At 43.2% G+C, this 22102-nt stretch overlaps 1 protein-coding gene across 3 annotated transcripts in view; it reads left to right on the top strand.

Moving 5' to 3' along the window:
- Positions 1-22102, top strand: part of rttn (rotatin) — a 184017-nt gene that overhangs the window by 86148 nt on the left and 75767 nt on the right. For all 3 annotated transcript variants that reach the window (XM_052024022.1, XM_052024021.1, XM_052024023.1), the window contains 3 exons: positions 8021-8175; positions 15097-15316; positions 20243-20371. In XM_052024022.1, the coding sequence (XP_051879982.1) occupies positions 8021-8175; positions 15097-15316; positions 20243-20371 (504 nt within the window). The remainder of the gene's footprint in view (positions 1-8020; positions 8176-15096; positions 15317-20242; positions 20372-22102) is intronic.

Genomic DNA, 22102 nt, shown 5'->3' with positions numbered 1-22102 from the left:
CCCATATAATAAGACTAGAAGTCTCTCCTGGGGATTTCTCTTTAAAAAAGAAAGTGATTTGTTTCTCCAAAAATTTTAAGAAGTCTTTATCAGATAGCAAAGTTAGATTAAAGCGCCAGGATCTGTTTATTTGAGGGAGATCTAAAGATAAAAACACAGGAGCATGATCTGAAAGAGCAATCTCTCTATATTCACAGGATCTGATTGATGAAATCATTTGACTGTCAATAAAAAAAAATCAATCCTGGAATATGTATGATGAACATGAGGAACAAAAATGAATATTCCCCATCTTCTGGGTGTAAAAAAAAACGCCAGACATCAGTGACGCCAGTTTTCATTAAAAAAGATTGAAGAAATAAAGCTGATTTATTAAGAGCTGCTGGTTTTAGTAGATGACCTATCTAACCAACAATTAAAATCTCCTCCTAGAACCAAAGAGTAAAGATTCAAATATGGCAAGAGTTGAAAAAATTGTTCAAAAAATCCTGGATCGTCCGTATTCAGAGCATAAATATTGGCAAATACCACTAGTCTATTATCTAACTTCCCTGATACTATAACAAAACGACCGTTAATGTCTGTTATTACCTTATGTTGAACAAATGAAGCAGTATTGTCTATAAGGATTGAACCCCCCCCAAATTTCGCTTGGAAAGAGGAATGATATTGTATCCCTCTCCATCGATTGAAAAAGCGTAAAGTATCACAATTGTGTGTATGAGTTTCTTGTTAAAAAAAAATTGAGGCTTTGAGCTTTTTAATATAAGCAAAAATCTTGTTTTGCTTTCCAGGATGGTTTAGTCTGTTAACATTAAAACTCATTAAATTAATCACTCGATCCATTTTAATATTGTTTAAATATGAGTAATAAACAAGGTAATATACAAGCCATATTAAAATGTAGATTCAAATAAGACACTGAACTTTCCAATAAGGTAACTAGGCAACAGACTTGGCTAAAAGCCCAAAACTGCTTCCAAAGAAAGAACCCAATCCCCCCTCCCCTCACCCAAAGAGAGAAAGCAGCTGACCAATAGGAAGCCGGCATCTCTACCTATAGACAGTATAACCCAAATAATCCTGTTGCTAATTTCTCAAGGTTGGTAAATTTCAACCCAGTCAAAACAGTAACTTGAAAGAAAAAACACGGTTTCAAAATTATGGAATAACAAGTATCTTTTTTAGTTTATTAGTAAAAAAAAGCAAAAGAATATATGTAAAATAACGTGTCAAAAAAAAGCTCAAAAATCAAAGTACATTAACATTCAAAGTATTAATAAAGGGTTATCGAAAAAAATTTTAAAATGTAGATGTTTATGAAGAAAATTATGGAGTCTTTCAATCCTCAGATTCTGGAAAAGCTTGAGCATCCGCCGGAGAGGTAAACCACTTACGCGAGCCATTTTTCAGAGTAATTCTTAGCTGTGCAGGGTAGCAAAGCGAAGGCTTATAACCTTGGTTGAGAAGCTCTGACATGACCTTTTTAAATTTCACACGTTCCTTCATAACTTCGGGTGAAATATCTTCAACTATTCTAATCTTGTAACCTTGGTAGTTAATCATTCCTCTTTGGTGGGATTCATGAATTAAAAGGTCTTTGATTTGAAAGTCATGCAACGAGATGATGACTGACCTGGATTTGCCTTCTGTAAGAAATTTGTTCACTGGTGACCTATGTGCTCTATCAATCTTAGGTGCAGCTTTTAAGATAGAAGGGAACAATTCAACCAGAAGGTTTGCAAAAAAATTCAGTAGGTTGATTGCCTTCCACAAGCTCTCTGAGACCGAGAATTCTAATGTTGTTTCTTCTTCTCCTATTTTCTAAGTCAATAATCTTCTGCTTTAGCTTTCCATTAGATTTAGATTGCTTTTCACAAAGCTTTTCCAAGTCATCGATTTTCTCCTCCAGAACCGAGAGAGATGCTTCATGCTGTTTAATCCGTTCGTCATGATCATGTAAAGTTTCTTGGAAAGAATCCAGCTAAGCATTAATCTGCTGATTAATTGGAGAAGCCTGCTGGTCATTAATGGAGTAACAGCTACACGCCAGAGCTCCTATTTATCTTACCTTCTCAACCCAGTTTGTATCTCTTTCCCTAATTGCAATTTTACTTCACTCTGGCTACAAGGGCTGCCAAAGGTATCAAAACTGCTAAGGAAGATGACCCTCCTGTATCTCTGGAATCTATTTTACAATTGCTTCGAAAACATATAGACGATTCTTCCGAGAAATTTGAACAATTTCTAAAGCAACTTCAGTAGTCGATGCTCATCAATCATTTCATTACACTGTGGTTACAGATATTGATCAAGCTGAGTCCTTAGCTTAATATTAATAATTACCCATATAACAGCACACCCTATAATCACAAAATAACCAGGCATATTCTCACCCATCAAAGCATATTACTCTAATGCAACAATAGTCTTCATTTCACAAAGGAATATGGAAGTACGTAGAAGGTGCAGGAGAAAAAAAGATTTACAAGATTATTATGAGATTGCATAGGAATACTGAACCAGTTTGGGCTCTTTCCTATAGAGGTGAGAAAGCTAAGACCTTCTAAAATTATGGAAGGGTAGGCAGAAAGAAGATAGCCTAGAAATTAGAGAGTATAACACTTTTTCCAGCACAATGCAAATGAAAAATGTCTTTACCCGAAGTGGAATTTGTCTTCCAAGTCACAAATTGCGCTCCAGTAACTCATTCAGAACCTTTAATAGTTGCAGTGTGTGTTTGTGCCAATGGAAGGTTTTCCACAGTGGATATGGACCAAACTATGTGCTGTTTTAGGGCATCGTCTGTACAAATGAACCATATTAACATGATGCTGCTTGTCCTCTAGCAGCACTGTTTAAATGGCACTTCCTACTGAAGTTCAACTCACTGAAATAGAGCACTCTGAAGGCTGACAGCTCATTCTGAAAATTATTCCTGTTGACCACAGAAATGTCCACTGAACTACATTGCTGTTGGGAACTACTTGCAATGAGTGTTTTGCTGTCATCCTGCTGGATTTTATTGAGTGGAAGCATCAGGCCCCATGCCACAGGCAAGGTCTGGGACCCCCAAGAGACAAGGTGTAAAGTACTCCCATTCAAAAGCCCAATCCTCACCAAATCTACTAACACACACAACCTTTTTTCTGGCTCTCCAGAGGAGCAATATCTACAAAAGCTAATGTTTTCCAAAGCAGTTGTCAATGAAAGCAAGACATTCTGCAGCCAGTCCATGCCCACATTGCTCTCCCATAGAGGTAAAGGTAACTAGCATACTCAACTTCCCAATCTTGGAACTATTTTAGGCAGCTCCAGCTTGTTTTTGTTATACCTCCATAGTTGTTCATAGCAGCACTGATAATCTATACTCCAGGACAGGGGACTTCTCTGTTAGTGAAGATGATGAGACGGAATGATCTGTAAATCTATCAATATTGCAGGCTCCATCAAAGTTCAACAGGGATAGACTGCACTCATGAAATGTCTTGGGCTCCCCTTCAGAACCTGGGGTTCTTTGAGAATTAAAGGGCCTCTATTCTCTTGATGTTCAAGTTCTGCTCAATCTTAACACTTATGATCCAGGAAACTCATTCAGTCTGAGGGATTCCACTTTGCCATTTATCTTTTGGGACCAGAACAATCCTGGATTTTGGAGCATAATAGCTGTCACTTTCCCTTCTGACTGCTGTCCATGCTCCATTAACTCCAACTGGCTGTCTTACAAGAACCACAACACCACCAGAACACCAGCAAAAGCTATATCTGCCTACTCAAAATGAGATCCTAGTATCTGCACCAGTTGGGGCAACACTACAAATCCATCCCAAATGGGTCTTCATGCTTCGTCGTCATCAGCTACTTCCTGTACATTACCCATTGCAGAGTTCAGCTCGTGCCTGAGAGACTACAGGAAAAGGAAGAGCAGGAGAAGCCGGAGGAAAATGATCAGCATCAGGATGACTGGATGTGTGAGGATCATGTGATGGGTCATAGGAAGAAGTGGTGATGAAATGAACTTGATGTCTATCTTTCCATTGACCTTAAATATCTGAATATTGGTAAATGTAATAACCTGGGGTACAACTGTATGATTTTATTTTTCCTCAGTAACCTGTACAATAACACCATTTCTGGTGAAACGATTTCTAATCAGAAGTAATTAATTAACAATATACAGTAAAATAGTAAATATCAATATGAAACTTGTTTTAATAATGCAAGTGCTAGAGCCTTCTCATTGTAACTTCCAACTAGTTTCATCGAGGAGAATGCTTCTGCCCAGTCTCCCTCCCACTACCATGTGGCTGCAGTCTGTGTACTCCCACCCTGCTCCCATTCTGAAGAACAGCAGATGTTGGTGAGCTCTTTTTCTGGAAGGGCTGGTTTCTGAATACTGTGCAGCGATGCTCGGCTACATTCTGAGGGGCAAAGCTGATAATGTTGCCTGTGAGCTAGTTGGAGGGTGGTTAAGTGGTGATGTCCAGAGAGAGGACAGCACTGTCATGCTCTGCAAAGCCAGTGGAACTTCCAGTGGGCTTGCTAAACAAAGAGTGCAGATCTTCTGTCAAGACCAGACCACAAATCTGATGTTGCAACTTTCAGACAGTTGCCAAAGCTAATGACCAGTTCTCACAAACTAGCCTTCTGCACCTTTTCTCAGGATTCTGCTCTATACTCTGTCAGACCAGCAAACTACTCCCAATTGAGATCAATCACTCCCTCAGTGAGATCTCTCTGATCTGGGTGAAGAGAGATGAGTTCAAGCATGGCATCTTTGTTCCCAGAGAACAGGAATTGCTGATGGGTGGAATCTCTTTATTGTCTCATAACAGCAACCTGATGCTAGGTTGCAGTTACCAGAACTGTACTGAAGTTAGCCTGAGACCCCACACTAGCAAGAAGATTTAATGCATTACCATCAGCTGCTGCTTAATTTGTCATCGGACACTGACACAGAAGTATATGCCACCTTCATAGTAGAATATTTCTTTTCTGGCTGTGAGCAGTCTCCTTTAAATGATTGGAGATGGACTCTACTACCTTGTGCAATTTGGTGTGCATCTGCCTTCTGACAGGCACACCCCCTTTTTGCTAGTCCTCATTTGCGTTCTGAAGGGCAAGTCTGGTATGTAGACCTCCTCGCTGGCAAACCCCCACTCTATATTCCCTTCACCTCCTACCAAACTGTGTATAACTAATGCCAGATATCTCTCTTCATAAAACATATTCCTCTGACCTGTTGTCTTTTGCTCTCAATGCTGGTATCTGAGCAGTGTATGCTTCCTGCTCCATTTCTTCCTCAGCCTACTCCTATATAGGTAGTAGGCCTGAGTGTGGGGTGATGTGGATGTGTCTTTGTGGTTGTTTTGTGAGGTTCTGGATTGTCGAGAACAAGGGAAGGGCACGAGTAGCTGCATGCATGGTCCTTTTGGGGAAAGGCGACCATGTATGTATACATGTAGACAGAACAGTCGATTCACTGACAGAGGAATAATGACAAGACAGATTTATACTAACCACGGAAGTTTAGCAGTTCCACTGATGAGCCCTTGATATGGCTCTGGGTTGTCCTCAGGCTCTTGAGGAGCAAGATCTTCTTCAGTTAGCGAGGTTCTAAGCTGAAGAGGGCCTCTCCTGCCTTGTTTCCCAGCCTTCCAAATCCTCACAACTTCAGCTTGAATGGTGTGACTTTTTTTCAACAGTCCACCAAAGATGACACTTTTTAACTCAATGAATTTCTGTATACCTGAGTGTGGCTGTGTGCCCAAGAATGCCTGCTGCAGTGGATGTTTGAAGGGGAGGTTGAAGTGCTGGAGTGTTACCTTCGCGAGTTTTGATATTTTGTGGACAAGGTACTGCTTGTAATACTGCTCCAATTTTCTTGGGGTCCCACTGCTTGTGGAAAGTTCAGCCACAAGCAGTGGGACCTCTTGTCAGCCTTGCTCCGTTATTGACCCTGAAGGCATCCTGGTCCCCTGCCATAGAGCACAATCTTCCTGGCATATACTTTCATGCTTGCACTTAATAAAGCATGGTGAAGTGCTGGGTGGGGATTGGTTAGTCCCTCCCCTAATCCACACCCTCTTACCCTGGCATCCATAACATTCCTAGATGCCATTGTATTCCAGAGTGCCACTTTAAGGACTGAAGCCCTGAGTATTTGTAGCAGAACTAAATACTGGCAGCTAATTCAGTGAATAGTGGTAAATGTGAATAAGTACCGGGACGTGTGCTACTTCCATTATGGAAGTGTTACCAAAAATAATGCACCTGCACTGTTGCATTATGATCACAATGTAAAAACTTGATCCCAATGCACTGGGCAAAGTCAGTTGGGCTGCAATATACCAGAGCAAATTAAATTCTACGTAGAGCCTTCCAGTTGTAAAGGAATCCAAAATTAGAATCTAATAAATTTTTGGGAGAAACGTATTTAAGCAAAATCCTGTTGGAAATTACTACCACAGGGTATACTAGTATCTTTATCTACTTTAAAGATAAAATTAGCACAGATATCTTGAAGGAACAGCTAGATAAGTGCATGAGGGAGGGAAAGGGTGTGCCAGTAAGTGTTAGATAATGCAGGATGGGACACTAGTATGGACTATAAATGTGACTGATCTGTTTCTGTGCTGTGATCTACATAACATGAGTTGTAGACATCATGAAGGCCTCACTCAGCTCTGTAATAAGAGTTGCTGGAGTTCCTCAGTACGTCAGACAGCATCTGTGAAGAAAGGAACAAAAGTACTATTTCAGGTCATTGACCTTTCATCAGAATGGAATGATGAAAGGTCATCGATCTGAAGCCTTATCTCTGTTTCTCTCTCCACAGATGCTGACTGAACTGAAGACTATTTCCATCATTTTCTGTTTTATTTCAGATTTCTCTCTGGAGCCAGACCTCTAGTACATTCAGCAATCTGAATATGATAAATTTGTAAGATCAGATGAAGAATTGATGAAGTGCAATCCACTTGTTCCATTCATTTACCTTACTGTTGTTATTAAAAATCTTTACTCCTGATTAATCTTAGAAAAATCCTCCCTAATTTTGCCTTTACTACATTAATGTTCACTTTCATGCATGAATTTTTTTGAGATGTTTTTTTTTACATGAAGGCACTGTGTTTTAAAATCAAGTTGTTACTGTGCGCATGCTTGCTCAGAATCTGCATAGTTTAACGTTGGGTGACTCTAAAAGATTGTATTGTCTTTGCTGATAACAAGCAAAACTCTTTAATGAAATTTTACTGAAAAGTAATTGACCTCAAAACAATAAATACTTCTGCTCTCCACAGAGGCTGCCTGACCTGCCAAGCATTTCCAACAATTTGTTTTAATTTCAATCGCAGTATTTTGTGCCTATGTGCTCAGTGAATGGAACAGACCTTTACAAAACTCTGAAAGTTAATCAGTGTTCAAAATAGCCAACATCATCCAAAATACTTTACTCATGATGTCTATTAGGGTGTTATTAATGCCAGCTTTATGATCATAATGCAGTATCTTTCATTTCTGAAGCTCATTTGTTTGCTTTTTTCTGTTTCCGTTTCACAATAAGTATGAATTTCATGCATGTTTGTAAGAAGAGTTGCCTGGAAAATACTTCTGATAACCTAAAACATTTTCTCTTAGATGAAGGTGGGTTTGTGAAATTATCCTTCAAGTATTCTCTGAAATATGAATTAATTAATGCATCATATTCTTTGAAAGAACGAACATGAATATATGTATTCCTGAGTTTTTTGTATTTTGTTATGTGCCGGGCAATAAATGCCTGAATTTGTGCCAGAGTACTGCAAATGTAGAAAACTTTCTCCTCTTTCTCCTCTTCCTGCTCTTTGAAAGTTTTGTGATTCTGCTACCAGGCTCTGCGCTTAAATGATAAATATTATGACAGAGCTGTTGGTATGAGTAGGCAGTGCAAGTATTCACCAATAATCGTAGTCTATATTGTCAGGCGGAAAGTTTAAAGAAATTTAACATTTGACTCTCTTTTTGATTGATGTGACAGGAAAGCAGTTCACTGCTGAATTTACTGGTGCAGACTGAATCACCAGCTCAAGGTGAAATGGATGAAGTTCAAAGCTTTGTAAGACAGAAGCTACAAAAGGAGCTGACTGGATTCTTCAATGCAATATTGCGATCCCTCACTTTTGTTACAGACAGGTAAAGATATTTGAGCTTGATGATACCTTCTGTTCTCCAGCAATTTAACCCACAGTTTTAAGATTGGGTTCATGAATACCACATGTGCCAAGATTTTCTGAGTTAAAGCCAACAGTTCCAGCTGAGTTGAGCTTTAGACACTGGTGTTCTGCTATTGGACTTTTTGTGGGATCCATTGCCAGAATGTAAACTAATCTGCGCTCTGAACCTGCTCTAGTTGCGCTGAAGCTGACCCATCCATTTTGCTGGAAGGAAGAGCTATGGATAAGTGCATGCCCAAGATAATTTTCCTTCTTTTCATTTTAATTAAGTTGATTTAAACCTATTTTATTCCTTCCTGTTGCTTTCAAGGACTGTAATTTTTATACTTTATATTTTTTTTAAATTTTCAGTACTATTTTCAACTTTTATCTGTTTGGAATGTTTGAATGTCACAATGTTCATAAACATTAATTCTCTGTACCACCTTGACACCTTAGAAGCCAATAGGTCTGCAAACAGGCAAAACTGGTTTTTAAAACATTTTAGAAGCTGGCCTTGCCGGTTTCAATTGGAAAGGCCCTACAGTGCCCGGGACCCACTGATCGATTGGGAACCACTTCAGGCCTTGAGGGCAAGCAACCCATGAGTTATGTTGGTTCAATGATCAATGTAGATCTGGATCATGTCAGGATATGAATTACCTAATTTTTTAGCTCGTTGAGTTCTTCAGCCCATTGAGCCCATGCCAACCATAAAACACCCATTTACACTAATCCTAATTAATTCTCCTCGCATTCTCATCAACTCCCTCGATATTCTACCACTCACCTACACACTAGGGGCAATTTACAGTGGCCTATTAACAAACCAACCTGCACACCTTTGAAACCAGAGCACCCAGAGGAAATCCACACAAAAGTCATCAGAAAGTGCTAGGTCAGATGGGGTTGAAGGGAAAAATGGAAAAGGAAGCATCCTGAGCCAGTTTTGTGTAATACAAATTGCTTTTGCAGATATTTGGGATTTGCTTGCACATTTAAACTGATTCAGGCTTGCAATATTTGAGCAAATTTATGCATCAATAATGATTCATCATTTTGTTTGTACATTATTTGAGCTTTTTCTTAACCGTTGTGAAATTGATATGAAGATTCTGTAACACTTACTTCACGTGCCAGCCCACACTTAATGCCCTTTGTCCCTCTTCACTGCTCATATTGACCGATTTTGCTCAGCCTTTTCCAACAGTTCAGATTTTAATCCTTGGTTTAAATTTTTCCTGGCTTTACCTTTCTCTATCTAATTCCTTCCAGTCCATTGAGCATATTGCCAGGAATAGAAAGCCTAAGTTATGTGGAGAGGTTGGCCAGGCTAGGTCTTTATTCCTTGGAATGTAGGAGAATGAGGGGAGAGCTTATAGAAATGCTTAAAATTATGAGAGGCATAGATAAGGTGGATGGTAACAGTCTTTTCCCCAGGGTAGGGAAGGGTCCAAACCTAGGCGACATAGGTTTAGGGTGAGAGGGGAAAGATTTAAGAGGGACCTGAGGGGCAAAATTTTCATGTAGAGAGCAGTGAACATATGGAACGAAGTGGATGAGGCAGATACAGTAGTATCAAATAAGAAGTGTTTGGAATAGGTACATGGAGGGGTGGGGCTTGGAGGGATATGGGCCAAACGCAGGAAATTGGGACTAGCTGTGCAGGCACCGTGGTCGGCATGAACTCGTTGGGCCGAAGGCCCTTTATCCATGCTGAATTACTCTATGACTCCCACTATCCCCAACCCCAACACGCAGTATCCAGTCCTCTGAATTCATTCTGCCATGCAAGCCCTTTCCTATGGCTGCTGCTTTTCTTCCATCTACCAAGGCTTCTATCTGTCATTCCATTCCTAAACCTCTCATTCTTTCAGAACCTTTCCTCCCCCTCTCTTAAAAACCTAATAGGCCAATTAAACCTGCTCCTGTAGCGATTGCTACCGCGAAATAAAACAAGACGCTAGTCGAAGGATTGTCAAACAAGAACTGGTTTATTTTCCCGCCTTGCGCGGGCCTTTTAAGGGAGGCTGTTCCCGCCCAATGCAACCGGCAATGACGTAAGTACTATGTCATCAAGTCTTTCCCGCGCGCGGGTTCCCCCCGTCACTCGGGAAAGACGAGGCCCGTCGCCATCTTGGGCCTCGTCACTCTGACGCCGCGCGACCCGACTGCTGAGCCGGTTCGCCTGACCGGACGGTGAGTCGCTACACACCCCCCCTCCCCCCCCCCCCCCCCCAGACCCGGCGATACAGTCCCCAAGGTCCGCGGGCTGTGCCAGCCGCTGCATAGGGGGTCGGCCTCTGCGTCGCGGCGTTGGAACTTCGACCGGTTGTTGCAGATCTAAATGGGCCGGTTTGAGGCCGTCCGTCGTGAAAACCTGTTCCCTGCCTCCATCGTCCAAAATAAAGGTGGATCCATTATTCCTTATGACTCGGAAAGGTCCCTCATATGGTCGTTGCAACGGCGCCCGAGGTGTGCCCCTGCGAACGAAAACAAACTTACAGTCTCGTAGTTCTTTGGGCTGGCAGGATGGGGCTTGACCGTGCCGCGAGGTGGGAATCGGGACCAAGTTGCCAAGCTTCTCGCGCAGTCTTTGTAGGACTGCTGGGGGTTGTTCCCCTTGGTCTCGAAGGGCAGGTATGAAATCCCCTGGGACAACTAGGGGCGCCCCATACACAAGCTCAGCTGACGAAGCGCGGAGGTCTTCTTTGGGGGCAGTGCATATGCCGAGCAGGACCCAAGGCAGCTCGTCAACCCAGTTAGGACCCTTCAGGCGGGCCATCAAGGCTGATTTCAGATGGCGGTGAAAACGTTCCACCAACCCGTTTGATTGAGGATGGTAGGCCATGCTGGTGTGCAGCTGCGTCCCTAGCAGGTTCGCTAATGCAGCCCAGAGACTGGAAGTGAATTGGGTGCCTCTGAAGTGATGTGGGCCAGAACACCAAAACGTGAGATCCAAGTTGTGAGCAGCGCCCAGGCGCAGGAATCAGTCATGATGTCAGTCAGGGGGATTACCTCTGGCCACCTCATGAACCGGTCCACGATGGTGAGGAGGTACCGGGCTCCTCTTGAAACTGGCAGAGGGCCCACGAGGTCGATGTGTATGTAGTCGAACCTCCTATGGGTAGGCTCGAACTGCTGTGGTGAGATTTTGGTGTGTCATTGGATTTTCGATGTCTGGCAGTGCGGACAAGTCCTGGCCCACTCACTGACCTGTTTGCGCAGGCCATGCCAGACAAACTTGCTGGCGACCAGTCGGACAGTTGATCTGATGGGTGCGCCAACCCATCTACCGAGTCGAAAACGCGTCTCCGCCAGGCTGCAGGGACTATAGGGCGGGGCTGACCTGGTTGCGATGTCGCAAAGTAGGGTCCGCTGACCTGGACCAACCAAGAAATCTCGGAGCTGCAGGCCCGAGACTGCGGTTCTGTAGCTGAGCAGCTCGTCGTCGGCTTGCTGTGCGTCAGCTAGGGCCGCGTAGTCGACACCCAAGGATAGGTTGTGGATGGTCGGTCTGGAAAGTGCATCAGCAACGACATTATCCTTTCTGGAGACACGTTGGATGTCTGTTGTGAATTCGGAAATGTAGGATAAATGCCTTTGCTGACGAGCTGACCAGGGATCGGAGACTTTGGAGAAGGCAAAGGACAAAGGCTTATGATCGGTGAAAGCGGTGAAAGGTCTGCCTTCTAGAAAGTATCGGAAATGCCGGACCGCCAGATACAGCGCTAGAAGTTCCCGATCAAAAGCGCTGTATTTCAGTTCGGGTGGTCTAAGGTGCTTGCTGAAAAATGCCAAGGGTTGCCAGCGGCCTTCGATAAGCTGTTCCAGTACCCCACCCACCGCGGTGTTGGACGCATCCACCGTGAGGGCGGTTTGGACGTCTGTCCTAAGGTGTACAAGCATCGTGGCGTCTGCCAGGGTGTCTTTGGCCTTAACGAAGGCAGCCGCAGCCTCGTCAGTCCAGGTGATGTCCTTGCCCTTACCAGCCATCAGCGAGAACAGAGGGCGCATGATACGGGCTGCCACAGGGATGAACCGATAGTAAAAGTTGACCATCCCAAGGAATTCCTGTAGGCCTTTGACCGTGTCGGGGTAGGCAAAATGGCAGATAGCGTCTACCTTGGCGGGTAGGGGTGTTGCCCTGTCACTGGTGATTTTGTGGCCGAGGAAATCGATAGAGTCAAGTCCGAATTGGCACTTGGACGGGTTAATCGTGAGGCTGAAATCGCGGAGATGGGAATACAGCTGGCAGAGGTGGGAAAGGTGTTCTTGGCGGTTACGGCTGGTGATCAGTATGTCATCTAAGTAAATGAACATGAAGTCCAGGTCTCGGCCTACCGCGTCCATCAGCCGCTGGAAGGTCTGCGTGGCGTTCTTAAGGCTGAACGGCATTCAAAGGAATTCGAACAGGCCGAATGGGGTGATTATCGCAGTTTTGGGGACGTCATCTGGATGGACTGGGATTTGGTGGTATCCCCGAACGAGGTCCACTTTGCAAAAGATGCGGGCCCCATGTAAGTTCGCTGTGAAGTCCTGGATGTGAGGGATGGGATAGCGGTCCGGGGTGGTGGCGTCATTCAGCCTGCAGTAGTCGCCGCAGGGCCTCCACCCTCTGGTGGCTTTGGGGACCATGTGCAGGGGGGAGGCCCAGGGGCTGTCTGACCTGCGAACAATCCCCAGCTCCTCTATGCGACGGAACTCTTCCTTTGCCAGGCGGAGCTTGTCTGGAGGTAATCGTCGTGCTCGGGCATGAAGGGGTGGCCCTGTAGTAATGATGTGGTGTCGTACCCTGTGTTTGGGCCTAAAATCTGTAAACGAAGGTGGCAAAATTGATGGGAATTCGGCTAGGAGCTTGGTGAACTCATCGCCAGAAAGGAAAATGGAGTCCAGGCTTGGGGCTGGTAGGCTGATTTCTCCCAGGGGATAGGTCTGGAAAGTGCTAGAGTGGACTAACCGCTTCCCTCGCAGGTCGACTAACAGGTTGTGGGCCCAAAGGAAATCGGCTCCTAGGAGTGGTCAGGCGACAGTGGCAAGGGTAAAGGTCCAGGTAAAACGGCTGCCGCCGAATTGTAATTGAAGTGTACGGGTGCCGAAAGACCGTATCGTTGTACCGTTGGCGGCATTGAGTACCGGACCTGGTGGCCTGTTACGAGTGTCGCGGCCAGTCGGGGGCAAAATACTGACCTCTGCTCCAGTATCAACGAGGAAACGCCATCCAGATTTCTTGTCCTGAACGAATAGGAGGCTGTATCGACGGCCAGCTGCCGTAGCCATCAGCGGCGGCTGGCCCTGGCGTTTCCCTGAAACCTGCAGGGTGGGCGGCATCGACGGGCCTCCGCACCCCACCTCTGATGGTAGAAACACGGCTGGTCACCTGTGTCGTCGTCTGTGTTCCTGGGGTGTGGCTGCTCGGTTGCTGGGACTGGGCAAGGCGGGCGTTGGGCTCACGGCCTGGTGATTTGGCTGACGGACGAACCGCTCTCGCGTTTGGCCTTCCACAGGACATCTGCCCGGGCGGCTACCTCACGGGGGTTGCTGAAGTCTGCGTCAACTAACAACAGGTGGATGTCATCGGGGAGTTGTTCGAGGAAGGCCTGTTCGAACATCAGGCATGGCTTGTGTCCCTCGGCCAATGCCAGCATCTCATTCATGAGGGTGGATGGGGATCTGTCCCCCAGGCCGTCCAGATGAAGCAGGCGGGCGGCGCGCTCACGACGGGAGAGGCCGAAGGTCCGAATTAAAAGGTCTTTGAAAGCCGGGTACTTATCTTCCTCCGGAGGCGACTGGATGAAGTCCCCGACCTGGGCGGCTGTCTCTTGGTCCAGAGAGCTAACCACATGGTAGTACTTCGTGGAGTCAGAGGTGATCTGCCGAAGGTGGAATTGCGCTTCGGCCTGGTCAAACCAGACGCTGGGCCAAAGTGTCCAAAAGGTGGGCGGCTTGAGGGCCACTGCGTTGGCTGCTGCGTTGTCGTCCATTACGTGGGTCCAAAATCCGTTTGGACCGTCGGGGTCACCAATGTAGCAGTTGCTACCGCAAAATAAAACAAGACGCTAGTCGAAGGATTGTCAAACAAGAACTGGTTTATTTTCCCGCCTTGCGCGGGCCTTTTAAGGGAGACTGTTCCCGCCCAATGCAACCGGCAATGACGTAAGTACTACATCATCAAGTCTTTCCCGCGCGCGGGTTCTCCCCGTCACTCGGGAAAGACGAGGCCCGCCGCCATCTTGGGCCTCGTCGCTCCGACGCCACGCGACCCGACTGCCGAGCCGGTTCGCCTGATCAGACGGTGAGTTGCTACACTCCACTATTCATGGCTGTGTTGTAACCACAACCCCACATTCCAGCCCACTGGTTACCTCTCCTTTCTTTGCTTATCAAGAATCTATCTGACACTGCCTTAAAAATAGTCTGCTTCCTCTGACCTTTTCAGGAAGACAGTTTTAAATACTCACAACCCACTGCAAAAAGAAAAATCCTCCTCCTCTCTGCCTTAAATAGCGGCTCTTATTTTACACAGTTATCCCAGGTTCTAGACTCTCCACATTCACATCTAAGACACTGTTTGCACATCTGTGAAGCAACAGCAACGACTTGCATTTATGAGGGTAGTTTTCAATAATAAGATAGTGCACTTTGTGGTAATGTCCCAGCCACACACCCTACTTTCTCATGGAAGCTTAACAGCAATTGTTATTTTGAGAATATTATTTTTGTCAAACTATTCGCACAACTCTTACAAGCAATATTTATGCTGGTAGAAAGTGATTGTACCAAAGCTCCCATTTGAAAGTCATTCATTTGCATGCTGAAAATAGTTTATTTTATTCTTTTTAATCATGTTTAAGGATGTTCAATGAATTAAAGTTAATTCTTTCTCTGGGCTTCTTTTCAGGAAGTGCCTATACTTGGCTGGTCCTTTCAGAACCCAGCTGTCAGTCAGACTCCTGCAGTGCTTGCGGATTACAGATGCCCCACATTTCTATGGGCTTCCTTCATTAGAGCGGGCACTCTGTGGAATGGTCCACGTCACTGCTCTTCCTGGATGGAGTTTGCACTCAGCCACTGTGGAATCCTATTCACTTTGTACTAAATATCTGACTGGCCTTCTGGAGGTATGTATTCAAATGCCATTTAAAAAGTAACAATTACTTTTTAAATGTGATTTAGATTTGAAATAAAACAGGCGTGCACAGCAGCTGTAGAAAAAAATAAAAGAAGTAACATTCCAAGTCAATGATATTTTACTGAGGTCTTGCCATGTTATGGTACATGGATCGAAAAAAAATTAGAGGGATATGGGCCAAATATAGGCATATGGGACCAGCTCAGATAGACAGCTTGGTCAGCAAGGACAAGTTGGGCCAAAGCGCCTGTTTCTGTGCTGTACACCTCTATGACTCTGTTAGTTTCTTTTCATCCACATGGAGAAGAGATTTAGGAGAAATAGAAACTCAGCGAAGGATTTCCTCACTTTGGTTGATATCCATATATACCTCCTGATTATTTTCTTCAGTCTTCGAAATTCTGGAACTGTTTTTGGAATGCAGTGAATTATTGCAGCATCACCATTGATATGACATATTTTGCAATTGCCAGTTTCTATTATGAAAACAGGTGAAGAAATTTGTAATAGAAATACAAAAATGCACAACTTGTTATATTTAAGATGAAAATTTATCCTTTAAACTTTAACCACATGTCCTGCACCATGTGGTAACTCCAGACTGCCTCCCACATCCTGATCATCCACAGATGGAGGAATTGTCATCAGCTGGAGAAGCTCAGTCTCCAGGTTTGAGCAACAGCTGATGTCACTGCAGTCCGTCTGTGAGGTGAAGTGTTTTGTGGATAGTCATGTTTTTGGAGATGATCACCCTGCAGTAAATTGGTGCTCAATTGTTGGTGCTGACTAGATGGGCCGAAGGACATGCTTTCATGTGTAGGACTCTATGACCTGTAAGGATGGAAAAGGGAAAAAAGTTGATTTAAGAAAGTATTATATCCCTGGAAGGAGAGAATGTTGCGGAACACCCAAGGACAGATACATCTCTTCAGAATTATGAAGCAGCAGAGATATACAGTGGCATGCAAAAGTTTGGGCACCCCTGGTCAAAATTTCTGTTACTGTGAATAGTTAAGTGAGTAGAAGATGAACTGATCTCCAAAAGGCATAAAGTTAAAGATGAAACATTCTTTTCAACATTTTAAGCAGATTAGTGTATTATTTTTGTCTTGTACAATCTTAGAGTGAAAAGAAGAAAGGAGCACCATGCAAAAGTTTGAGCACCCCAAGAGATTTGAGCTCTCAGATAACTTTTACCAAGGTCTCAGACCTTCATTAACTTGTTAGGGCTATGGCTTGTCACAGTCACCGTTAGGAAAGGCCAGGTGATGCAAATTTCAAAGCTTTATAAATACCCTGACTCCTCAAACCTTGTCCCAACAATCAGCAGGCATGGGCTCCTCTAAGCAGCTGCCTAGCACTCTGAAAATTAAAATAAATGATGCCCCCAAAGCAGGAGAAGGCTATAAGAAGATAGGAAAGCGTTTTCAGGTAGTCGTTTCCTCAGTTCGTAATGTAATCAGGAACAGTGGAGGTCAAGTTGAGGTCTGGAAGACCAAGAAAACTTTCTGAGAGAACTGCTCGTAGGATTGCTAGAAAGGCAAATCAAAACCCCCGTTTGACTGCAGAAGACCTTCAGGAAGATTTAGCCGTCTCTGGAGTGGTGGTGCACTGTTCTACTGTGCAGCAACACCTGCACAACTATGATCTTTGTGGAAGAGTCATCAGAAGAAAACCTTTCCCGCGTCCTCACCACAATTCAGTCTCAGAAGTTTGCAAAGGAACATCGAAACAAGCCTGATGCATTTTGGAAACAAGTCCTGCAGACTGATGAAATTAGAATAGAACTTTTTGGCCGCAATGAACAAAGGTATGTTTGGAGAAAAAAGGGCGTGGAATTTCATGAAAAGAACACCTTTCCAACTGTTAAGCATGGGGGTGGATCGATCATGCTTTGGGCTGGTGTTGCAGCCAGTAGCACGGGGAACATTTCACTGGTAGAGGGAAGAATGAATTCAATTAAATACCAGCAAATTCTGGAAGTAAACATCACACCATATGTAAAAAAAAAAGCTGAAGATGAAAAGAGGATGGCTTCTACAACAGGATAACGATCCTAAACACACCTCAAAATCCACAATGGACTACCTCAAGAGGCATAAGCTGAAGGTTTTGCCATGGCCTTCACAGTCCCCTGACCTAAACATCATCGAAAATCTGTGGATAGACCTCAAAAGAGCAGTGCATGCAAGACGGCCCAAGAATCTCACAGAACTAGAAGCCTTTTGCAAGGAAGAATGGGCAAAAATCCCCCAAACAAGAATTGAAAGACTCTTAGCTGGCTACAGAAAACGTTTACAAGCTGCAATACTTGCCAAAGGGGGTGTTACTAAGTACTGACCATGCAGGGTGCCCAAACTTTTGCTTCGGGCCCTTTTCCTTTTTTGTTATTTTGAAACTGTGGAAGATGGAAATAAAAAAGTAATCTTGCTTAAAATATTAAAGAAATGTGTCATCTTTAACTTTATGCCTTTTGGAAATTAGGTCATCTTTTACTCGCTTAGCTATTCACAGTAACAGAAATTTTGAACAGGGGTGCCCAGACTTTTGCATGCCACTGTATAAAAACTATATCTCTAGACACTAGAACTATTCTGTAGGCTGCCAACCAGCAGGAAGGATACTGATACTTAAATTTGTTGGGAAATTTCAAAGATGAGCAAAAGCCATAGAGTATTAATGTTGGGGTAATTGAACTGTTCAGATAAAGGTTCATAAAGATGGGATTTCTGAAGTGAGTTGAATTTTTTTTTAGTCAATGTGTTTGGTGCGATGAGGAAGTTTGCATTGCTGGACTTGGTTCTGAGAACTGACCCAGCGTAAGTGGAGCATGTGTCAGTGGGGAACATCAAGAAAATAGTGATTGTGATATCATGCGGTTTAAAAGAGCTTTGCTAAAGGATATAGACCACTTCAAGATAAAAATAGTTAAAGAAGGTCAAATTTGAATGGAATGAGAACATATGTGCCTTTAGTAAATTAGAATTGAAGCTTGGAAGGCTAAACTAATAAAATGATAAGATACCTTTAATATGGAGATATTTCAGCTAGAGTGTAAATACATTCCCATGAGAGAGAAATTAGAGAAATTAAAGCCAATGTGTCATGAATAACTAAAATGGCAGAAAAAGTAAAAAAAAAGGGGCAGAAAACAGATGTGGCAGACATTAGGTTATTAACTCAAGTTGCAACCAGCTGGTTACAGAAGATGAAGAGCAGAAATGCACAATAAAATAAGAGACACGGGATGCCTTCAAAGATGGGATACCTCTCAAGTTGTTGAGGGAAGTGAAGAAGGAAATTGGGCATAATCTTACAAATATCTGTACACTCATGGATGGTGTCTCAGGACTGGAAAAGTTCAAATATTGCAGTCTGGTTTAACAAGAAATGAAGCTTCATGCACATCCTTGAATCTATTTCTCTGACCTTCTGCGTATCTGTTCCATGACAGCTTGGAATAGTGAGTCTATTTTGGGAGTCTGCTGTCAAGTATGTTAGCAATGTAGCCAACAGATTATAACTTTGGCCTCAGTGTTGGGGTTGTTAGCTTAGGAGAAGACACTGACAATTGCTTTGCTTATCCTTCTGGTAAATTTGGAGGATTTTGTGGACATCGAGTTAGTAGTATTTTTCCAGTGCCGTGAGATGCTGTTGTAGGTAGTCCAGGTCTCAAAAACATATAGGAGGGCAGGGATCACTGCTGCCTGGTAAGTTATTCATTACACCTGTGAATACATATACTTGTGCATATGACAATAAACTCGACTTTGACTTTGGTAGACCATGAGTTTTCTGCCGGATTTGAAGTAATGATGTTCAAATACCCTTTTCCTCAATCAATCCAAGGCTGTGCTGGTGCATTGAAGGTAAACTTCATTATCAATGTCTGCCTTCACTAAGAGATGACTGCCAAGATATGGGAAGTGGTTCAGGAAATGTGTGGTACAGAGGGGGTAGGTTGGTAGAGGATGGTTTTCCAGAATGAGAAACTGGGGCTATTCTCCTTGAAACAGAGGAGGTTGCAAGGAGATCTGAGAAGTTTTTAAATTCAGGAAGGGTAAAGACAGAGTAGATAGAAACAGACCCAGTGGCAGAGGGATGAAGGACTAAGGGACATAGAGTGCAAGTGATTGGCAAAAGAAACAGATATAACATGAGGAAAAACTCCTTTATTCCTATAGCATGTGGTTTAGGTCTGGAATACCCTGCCAGCAGTCATAATGGAGGCAGATTCAATTGCAGCATTCAGAAGGGAGCTGGATAAATATGTGAAAGAGAATTTTCAAGGCAATGGGGAGAAGGTGGGCAAGTGGGACTGGCCGGATTGCTTTTACATGGTGTTTTTATGGACTCTGGGGGGCACAAATCACTGACTTCTCTGGCTACAAGATGCAGTTTTAAACACAGTATCCTTTTTAAAATACTCTTATACAGCTGAGAAAAATTCAGCCTTCCAGTTGTTTTTTTCATTAACTAATCTAAATTGCAGTTCCCTTCATCCTCACCCGTTTGGTCTATCATTAAAGGAAAAATGATACAGAATTAATTAAAGGGAAGTAAGCTGCAACAAAGAGATTGGTAAGAATGACGTCAGAGGACAGGAATGACCATAATCATTTAATGGAATTGCAAAACTGGAAATAAAACATAAAATGCACAACAATAAATTGATGCTTAGTGAATTCGAAATATGTGGAAGTTAAACAAAGGAAATACTCTGTATCCTCACCAGAGTACTGATAGCTTCAACATCAGTCCTTTTCTTCAGAAGTAGTCAGCCCATTTCATGTCAATATTGATTGAGCAAGACCTGTGACTGAACCTGCAAAGAGACACAAGGTAAATGTTTTCACTGCTGCACTGCTGAGATGTTTTATTTCATGTGAACTTTTTGACTTTACCCATCTATCAGGTCATTTCATCCTTTTATGTGGAATGGGGAGGAAATGCGGTGTCTTTCATGGGTAAAGGAGTCACAAAGAATGCAGTTATCTGCTTGCTCCAGCTGTCCTATGAGATGAAAACACAAGCCAAAGATAAGGTAGGGACATCAATGGGATCGTTGCATGTTTGATGAACGCAAAGTTTCATTTTTTGAGAAAGTGAACGTTTTCCTAATGTTTGCTTGCCATTTTATGGTTGGATGACTTTTCATAGAATATCCGGTTCACTGATCCCTATGCAGGTAATGAATCATAGATTTCAGCTGAATTTAGATTAAACATGAGCAATAATTTAAAAAAGAATCACAGTTTGGCATACATGCCTTATTAAATCATACACACAGCAAGCTCATTTCAATGTGAATTTAGATTGTACAGTGGTATGATGGCTTAATAGAACTTATCCTCACCAATGAGACAAGATTTTATAGTTTAAATTTGAAGAATCATATCTATTTTAAGAACAATGAATGCCTTCAGTTAATTACTAATTCTGTATGGTGTATATTATCATAGTAAAACAAATTGTGCTAACTTCTTTAGATTTACAATGGAGTCTCTGAAATAAATAGTAATATATTAGCAACAGCACATTGCCCCAACAACTCTTGATTTAATGGGTCAACAGTATATATTAGAATTAAAGTTAAGTTTTAGAATTAGCAGAGAATCTCAGGGGAGACTCACTTTTAGGAAATGAGGTGAGTGGACAATTAATCAGATCATTTAATTTTTTAAAAATTTTATTTACAGCGTGGTAACAGGCCCTTCCGGCCCAACGAGTCCGCGCCGCCCATTTTAAACCCCAAAGTAACCTACCCGTACGTCTTTAGAATGTGGGAGGAAACCGGAGCACCCGGCAGAAACCCACGCAGACACAGGAGAATGTACAAACTCCTTACAGACAGCGACAGGAATCGAACCCCGATCGCTGGCGCTGTAATAGCATCGCGCTAACCACTACGCTACTGTGCACTTAAGTTTCCAGTCAGTTTGAAGCCAATTTTTTTATAACAAAAACATGGGGTATGATTGTAGTTTGACTTAAGTGAAATATTGAATGAGATAAACCTAGTGAAAGAGAAAGTAATGGCACATTTAACATCTTCAGATGTGGATAAGTTGCCAGGCCCAGATGAAATATTTCCCTGGGTATTTAAAGAAGCAAGGGAAGAAATTTCAGAGGGTCTGAGGGCAATTTTTAATCCGTCCTGGCTCCTGAAATGCTGCTAGAACATTACAGGACTCCTAATGCACTGATATTCAGAAAGGGAGAAGGAATCAGTACAGTGAGTTCAACTTTGGTGGCAAATTATAGAAACCCTTTCTAGGGTACAACATATACCTTCATTTAGAGAGGCACAGATTAGTCAGAGGCACTTCATTTGGCTTTATTACAGAAAGGGCACGTCTAACAATTGAATACTTTGAGGAGAGTTCATTTGATATCGTGCACGTGAACTTAAAGAAGACTTTTCACAAGGTGTCTCAAGGTAGACTGGTTTAAAAAAAAGCCCATAGGATCCAAGGGAGAGTAAGAGAGTGGCACATCAGATCCAAAGAGTAATGGTCAGTGCAATACACAAAAAGTGCTGGAGGAACTCAGCAGGTCAGCCAGCATCTATGGAGGGAAAGGAACAGTGATGCTGCCTGATCTGCAGAGTTCCTCCAGAACTTTTTGTGTATTGCTCCAGATTCCAGCATCTGCAGAATTTCTTGTGTCTCAGTAATATTCAGTGGGTGTTTTTATGTCTGGAAGACTGTTTCACATAGGGTACCACAGGGCTCGGTATCATCTCCTTACTTCACATTTTTTTAATAATTCATTT

The sequence above is a fragment of the Pristis pectinata genome, chromosome 9, assembly GCF_009764475.1.
Source record: "Pristis pectinata isolate sPriPec2 chromosome 9, sPriPec2.1.pri, whole genome shotgun sequence".
Lineage (NCBI taxonomy): Eukaryota > Metazoa > Chordata > Chondrichthyes > Rhinopristiformes > Pristidae > Pristis > Pristis pectinata.
This window is presented reverse-complemented; position numbering and strand designations above follow the sequence as displayed.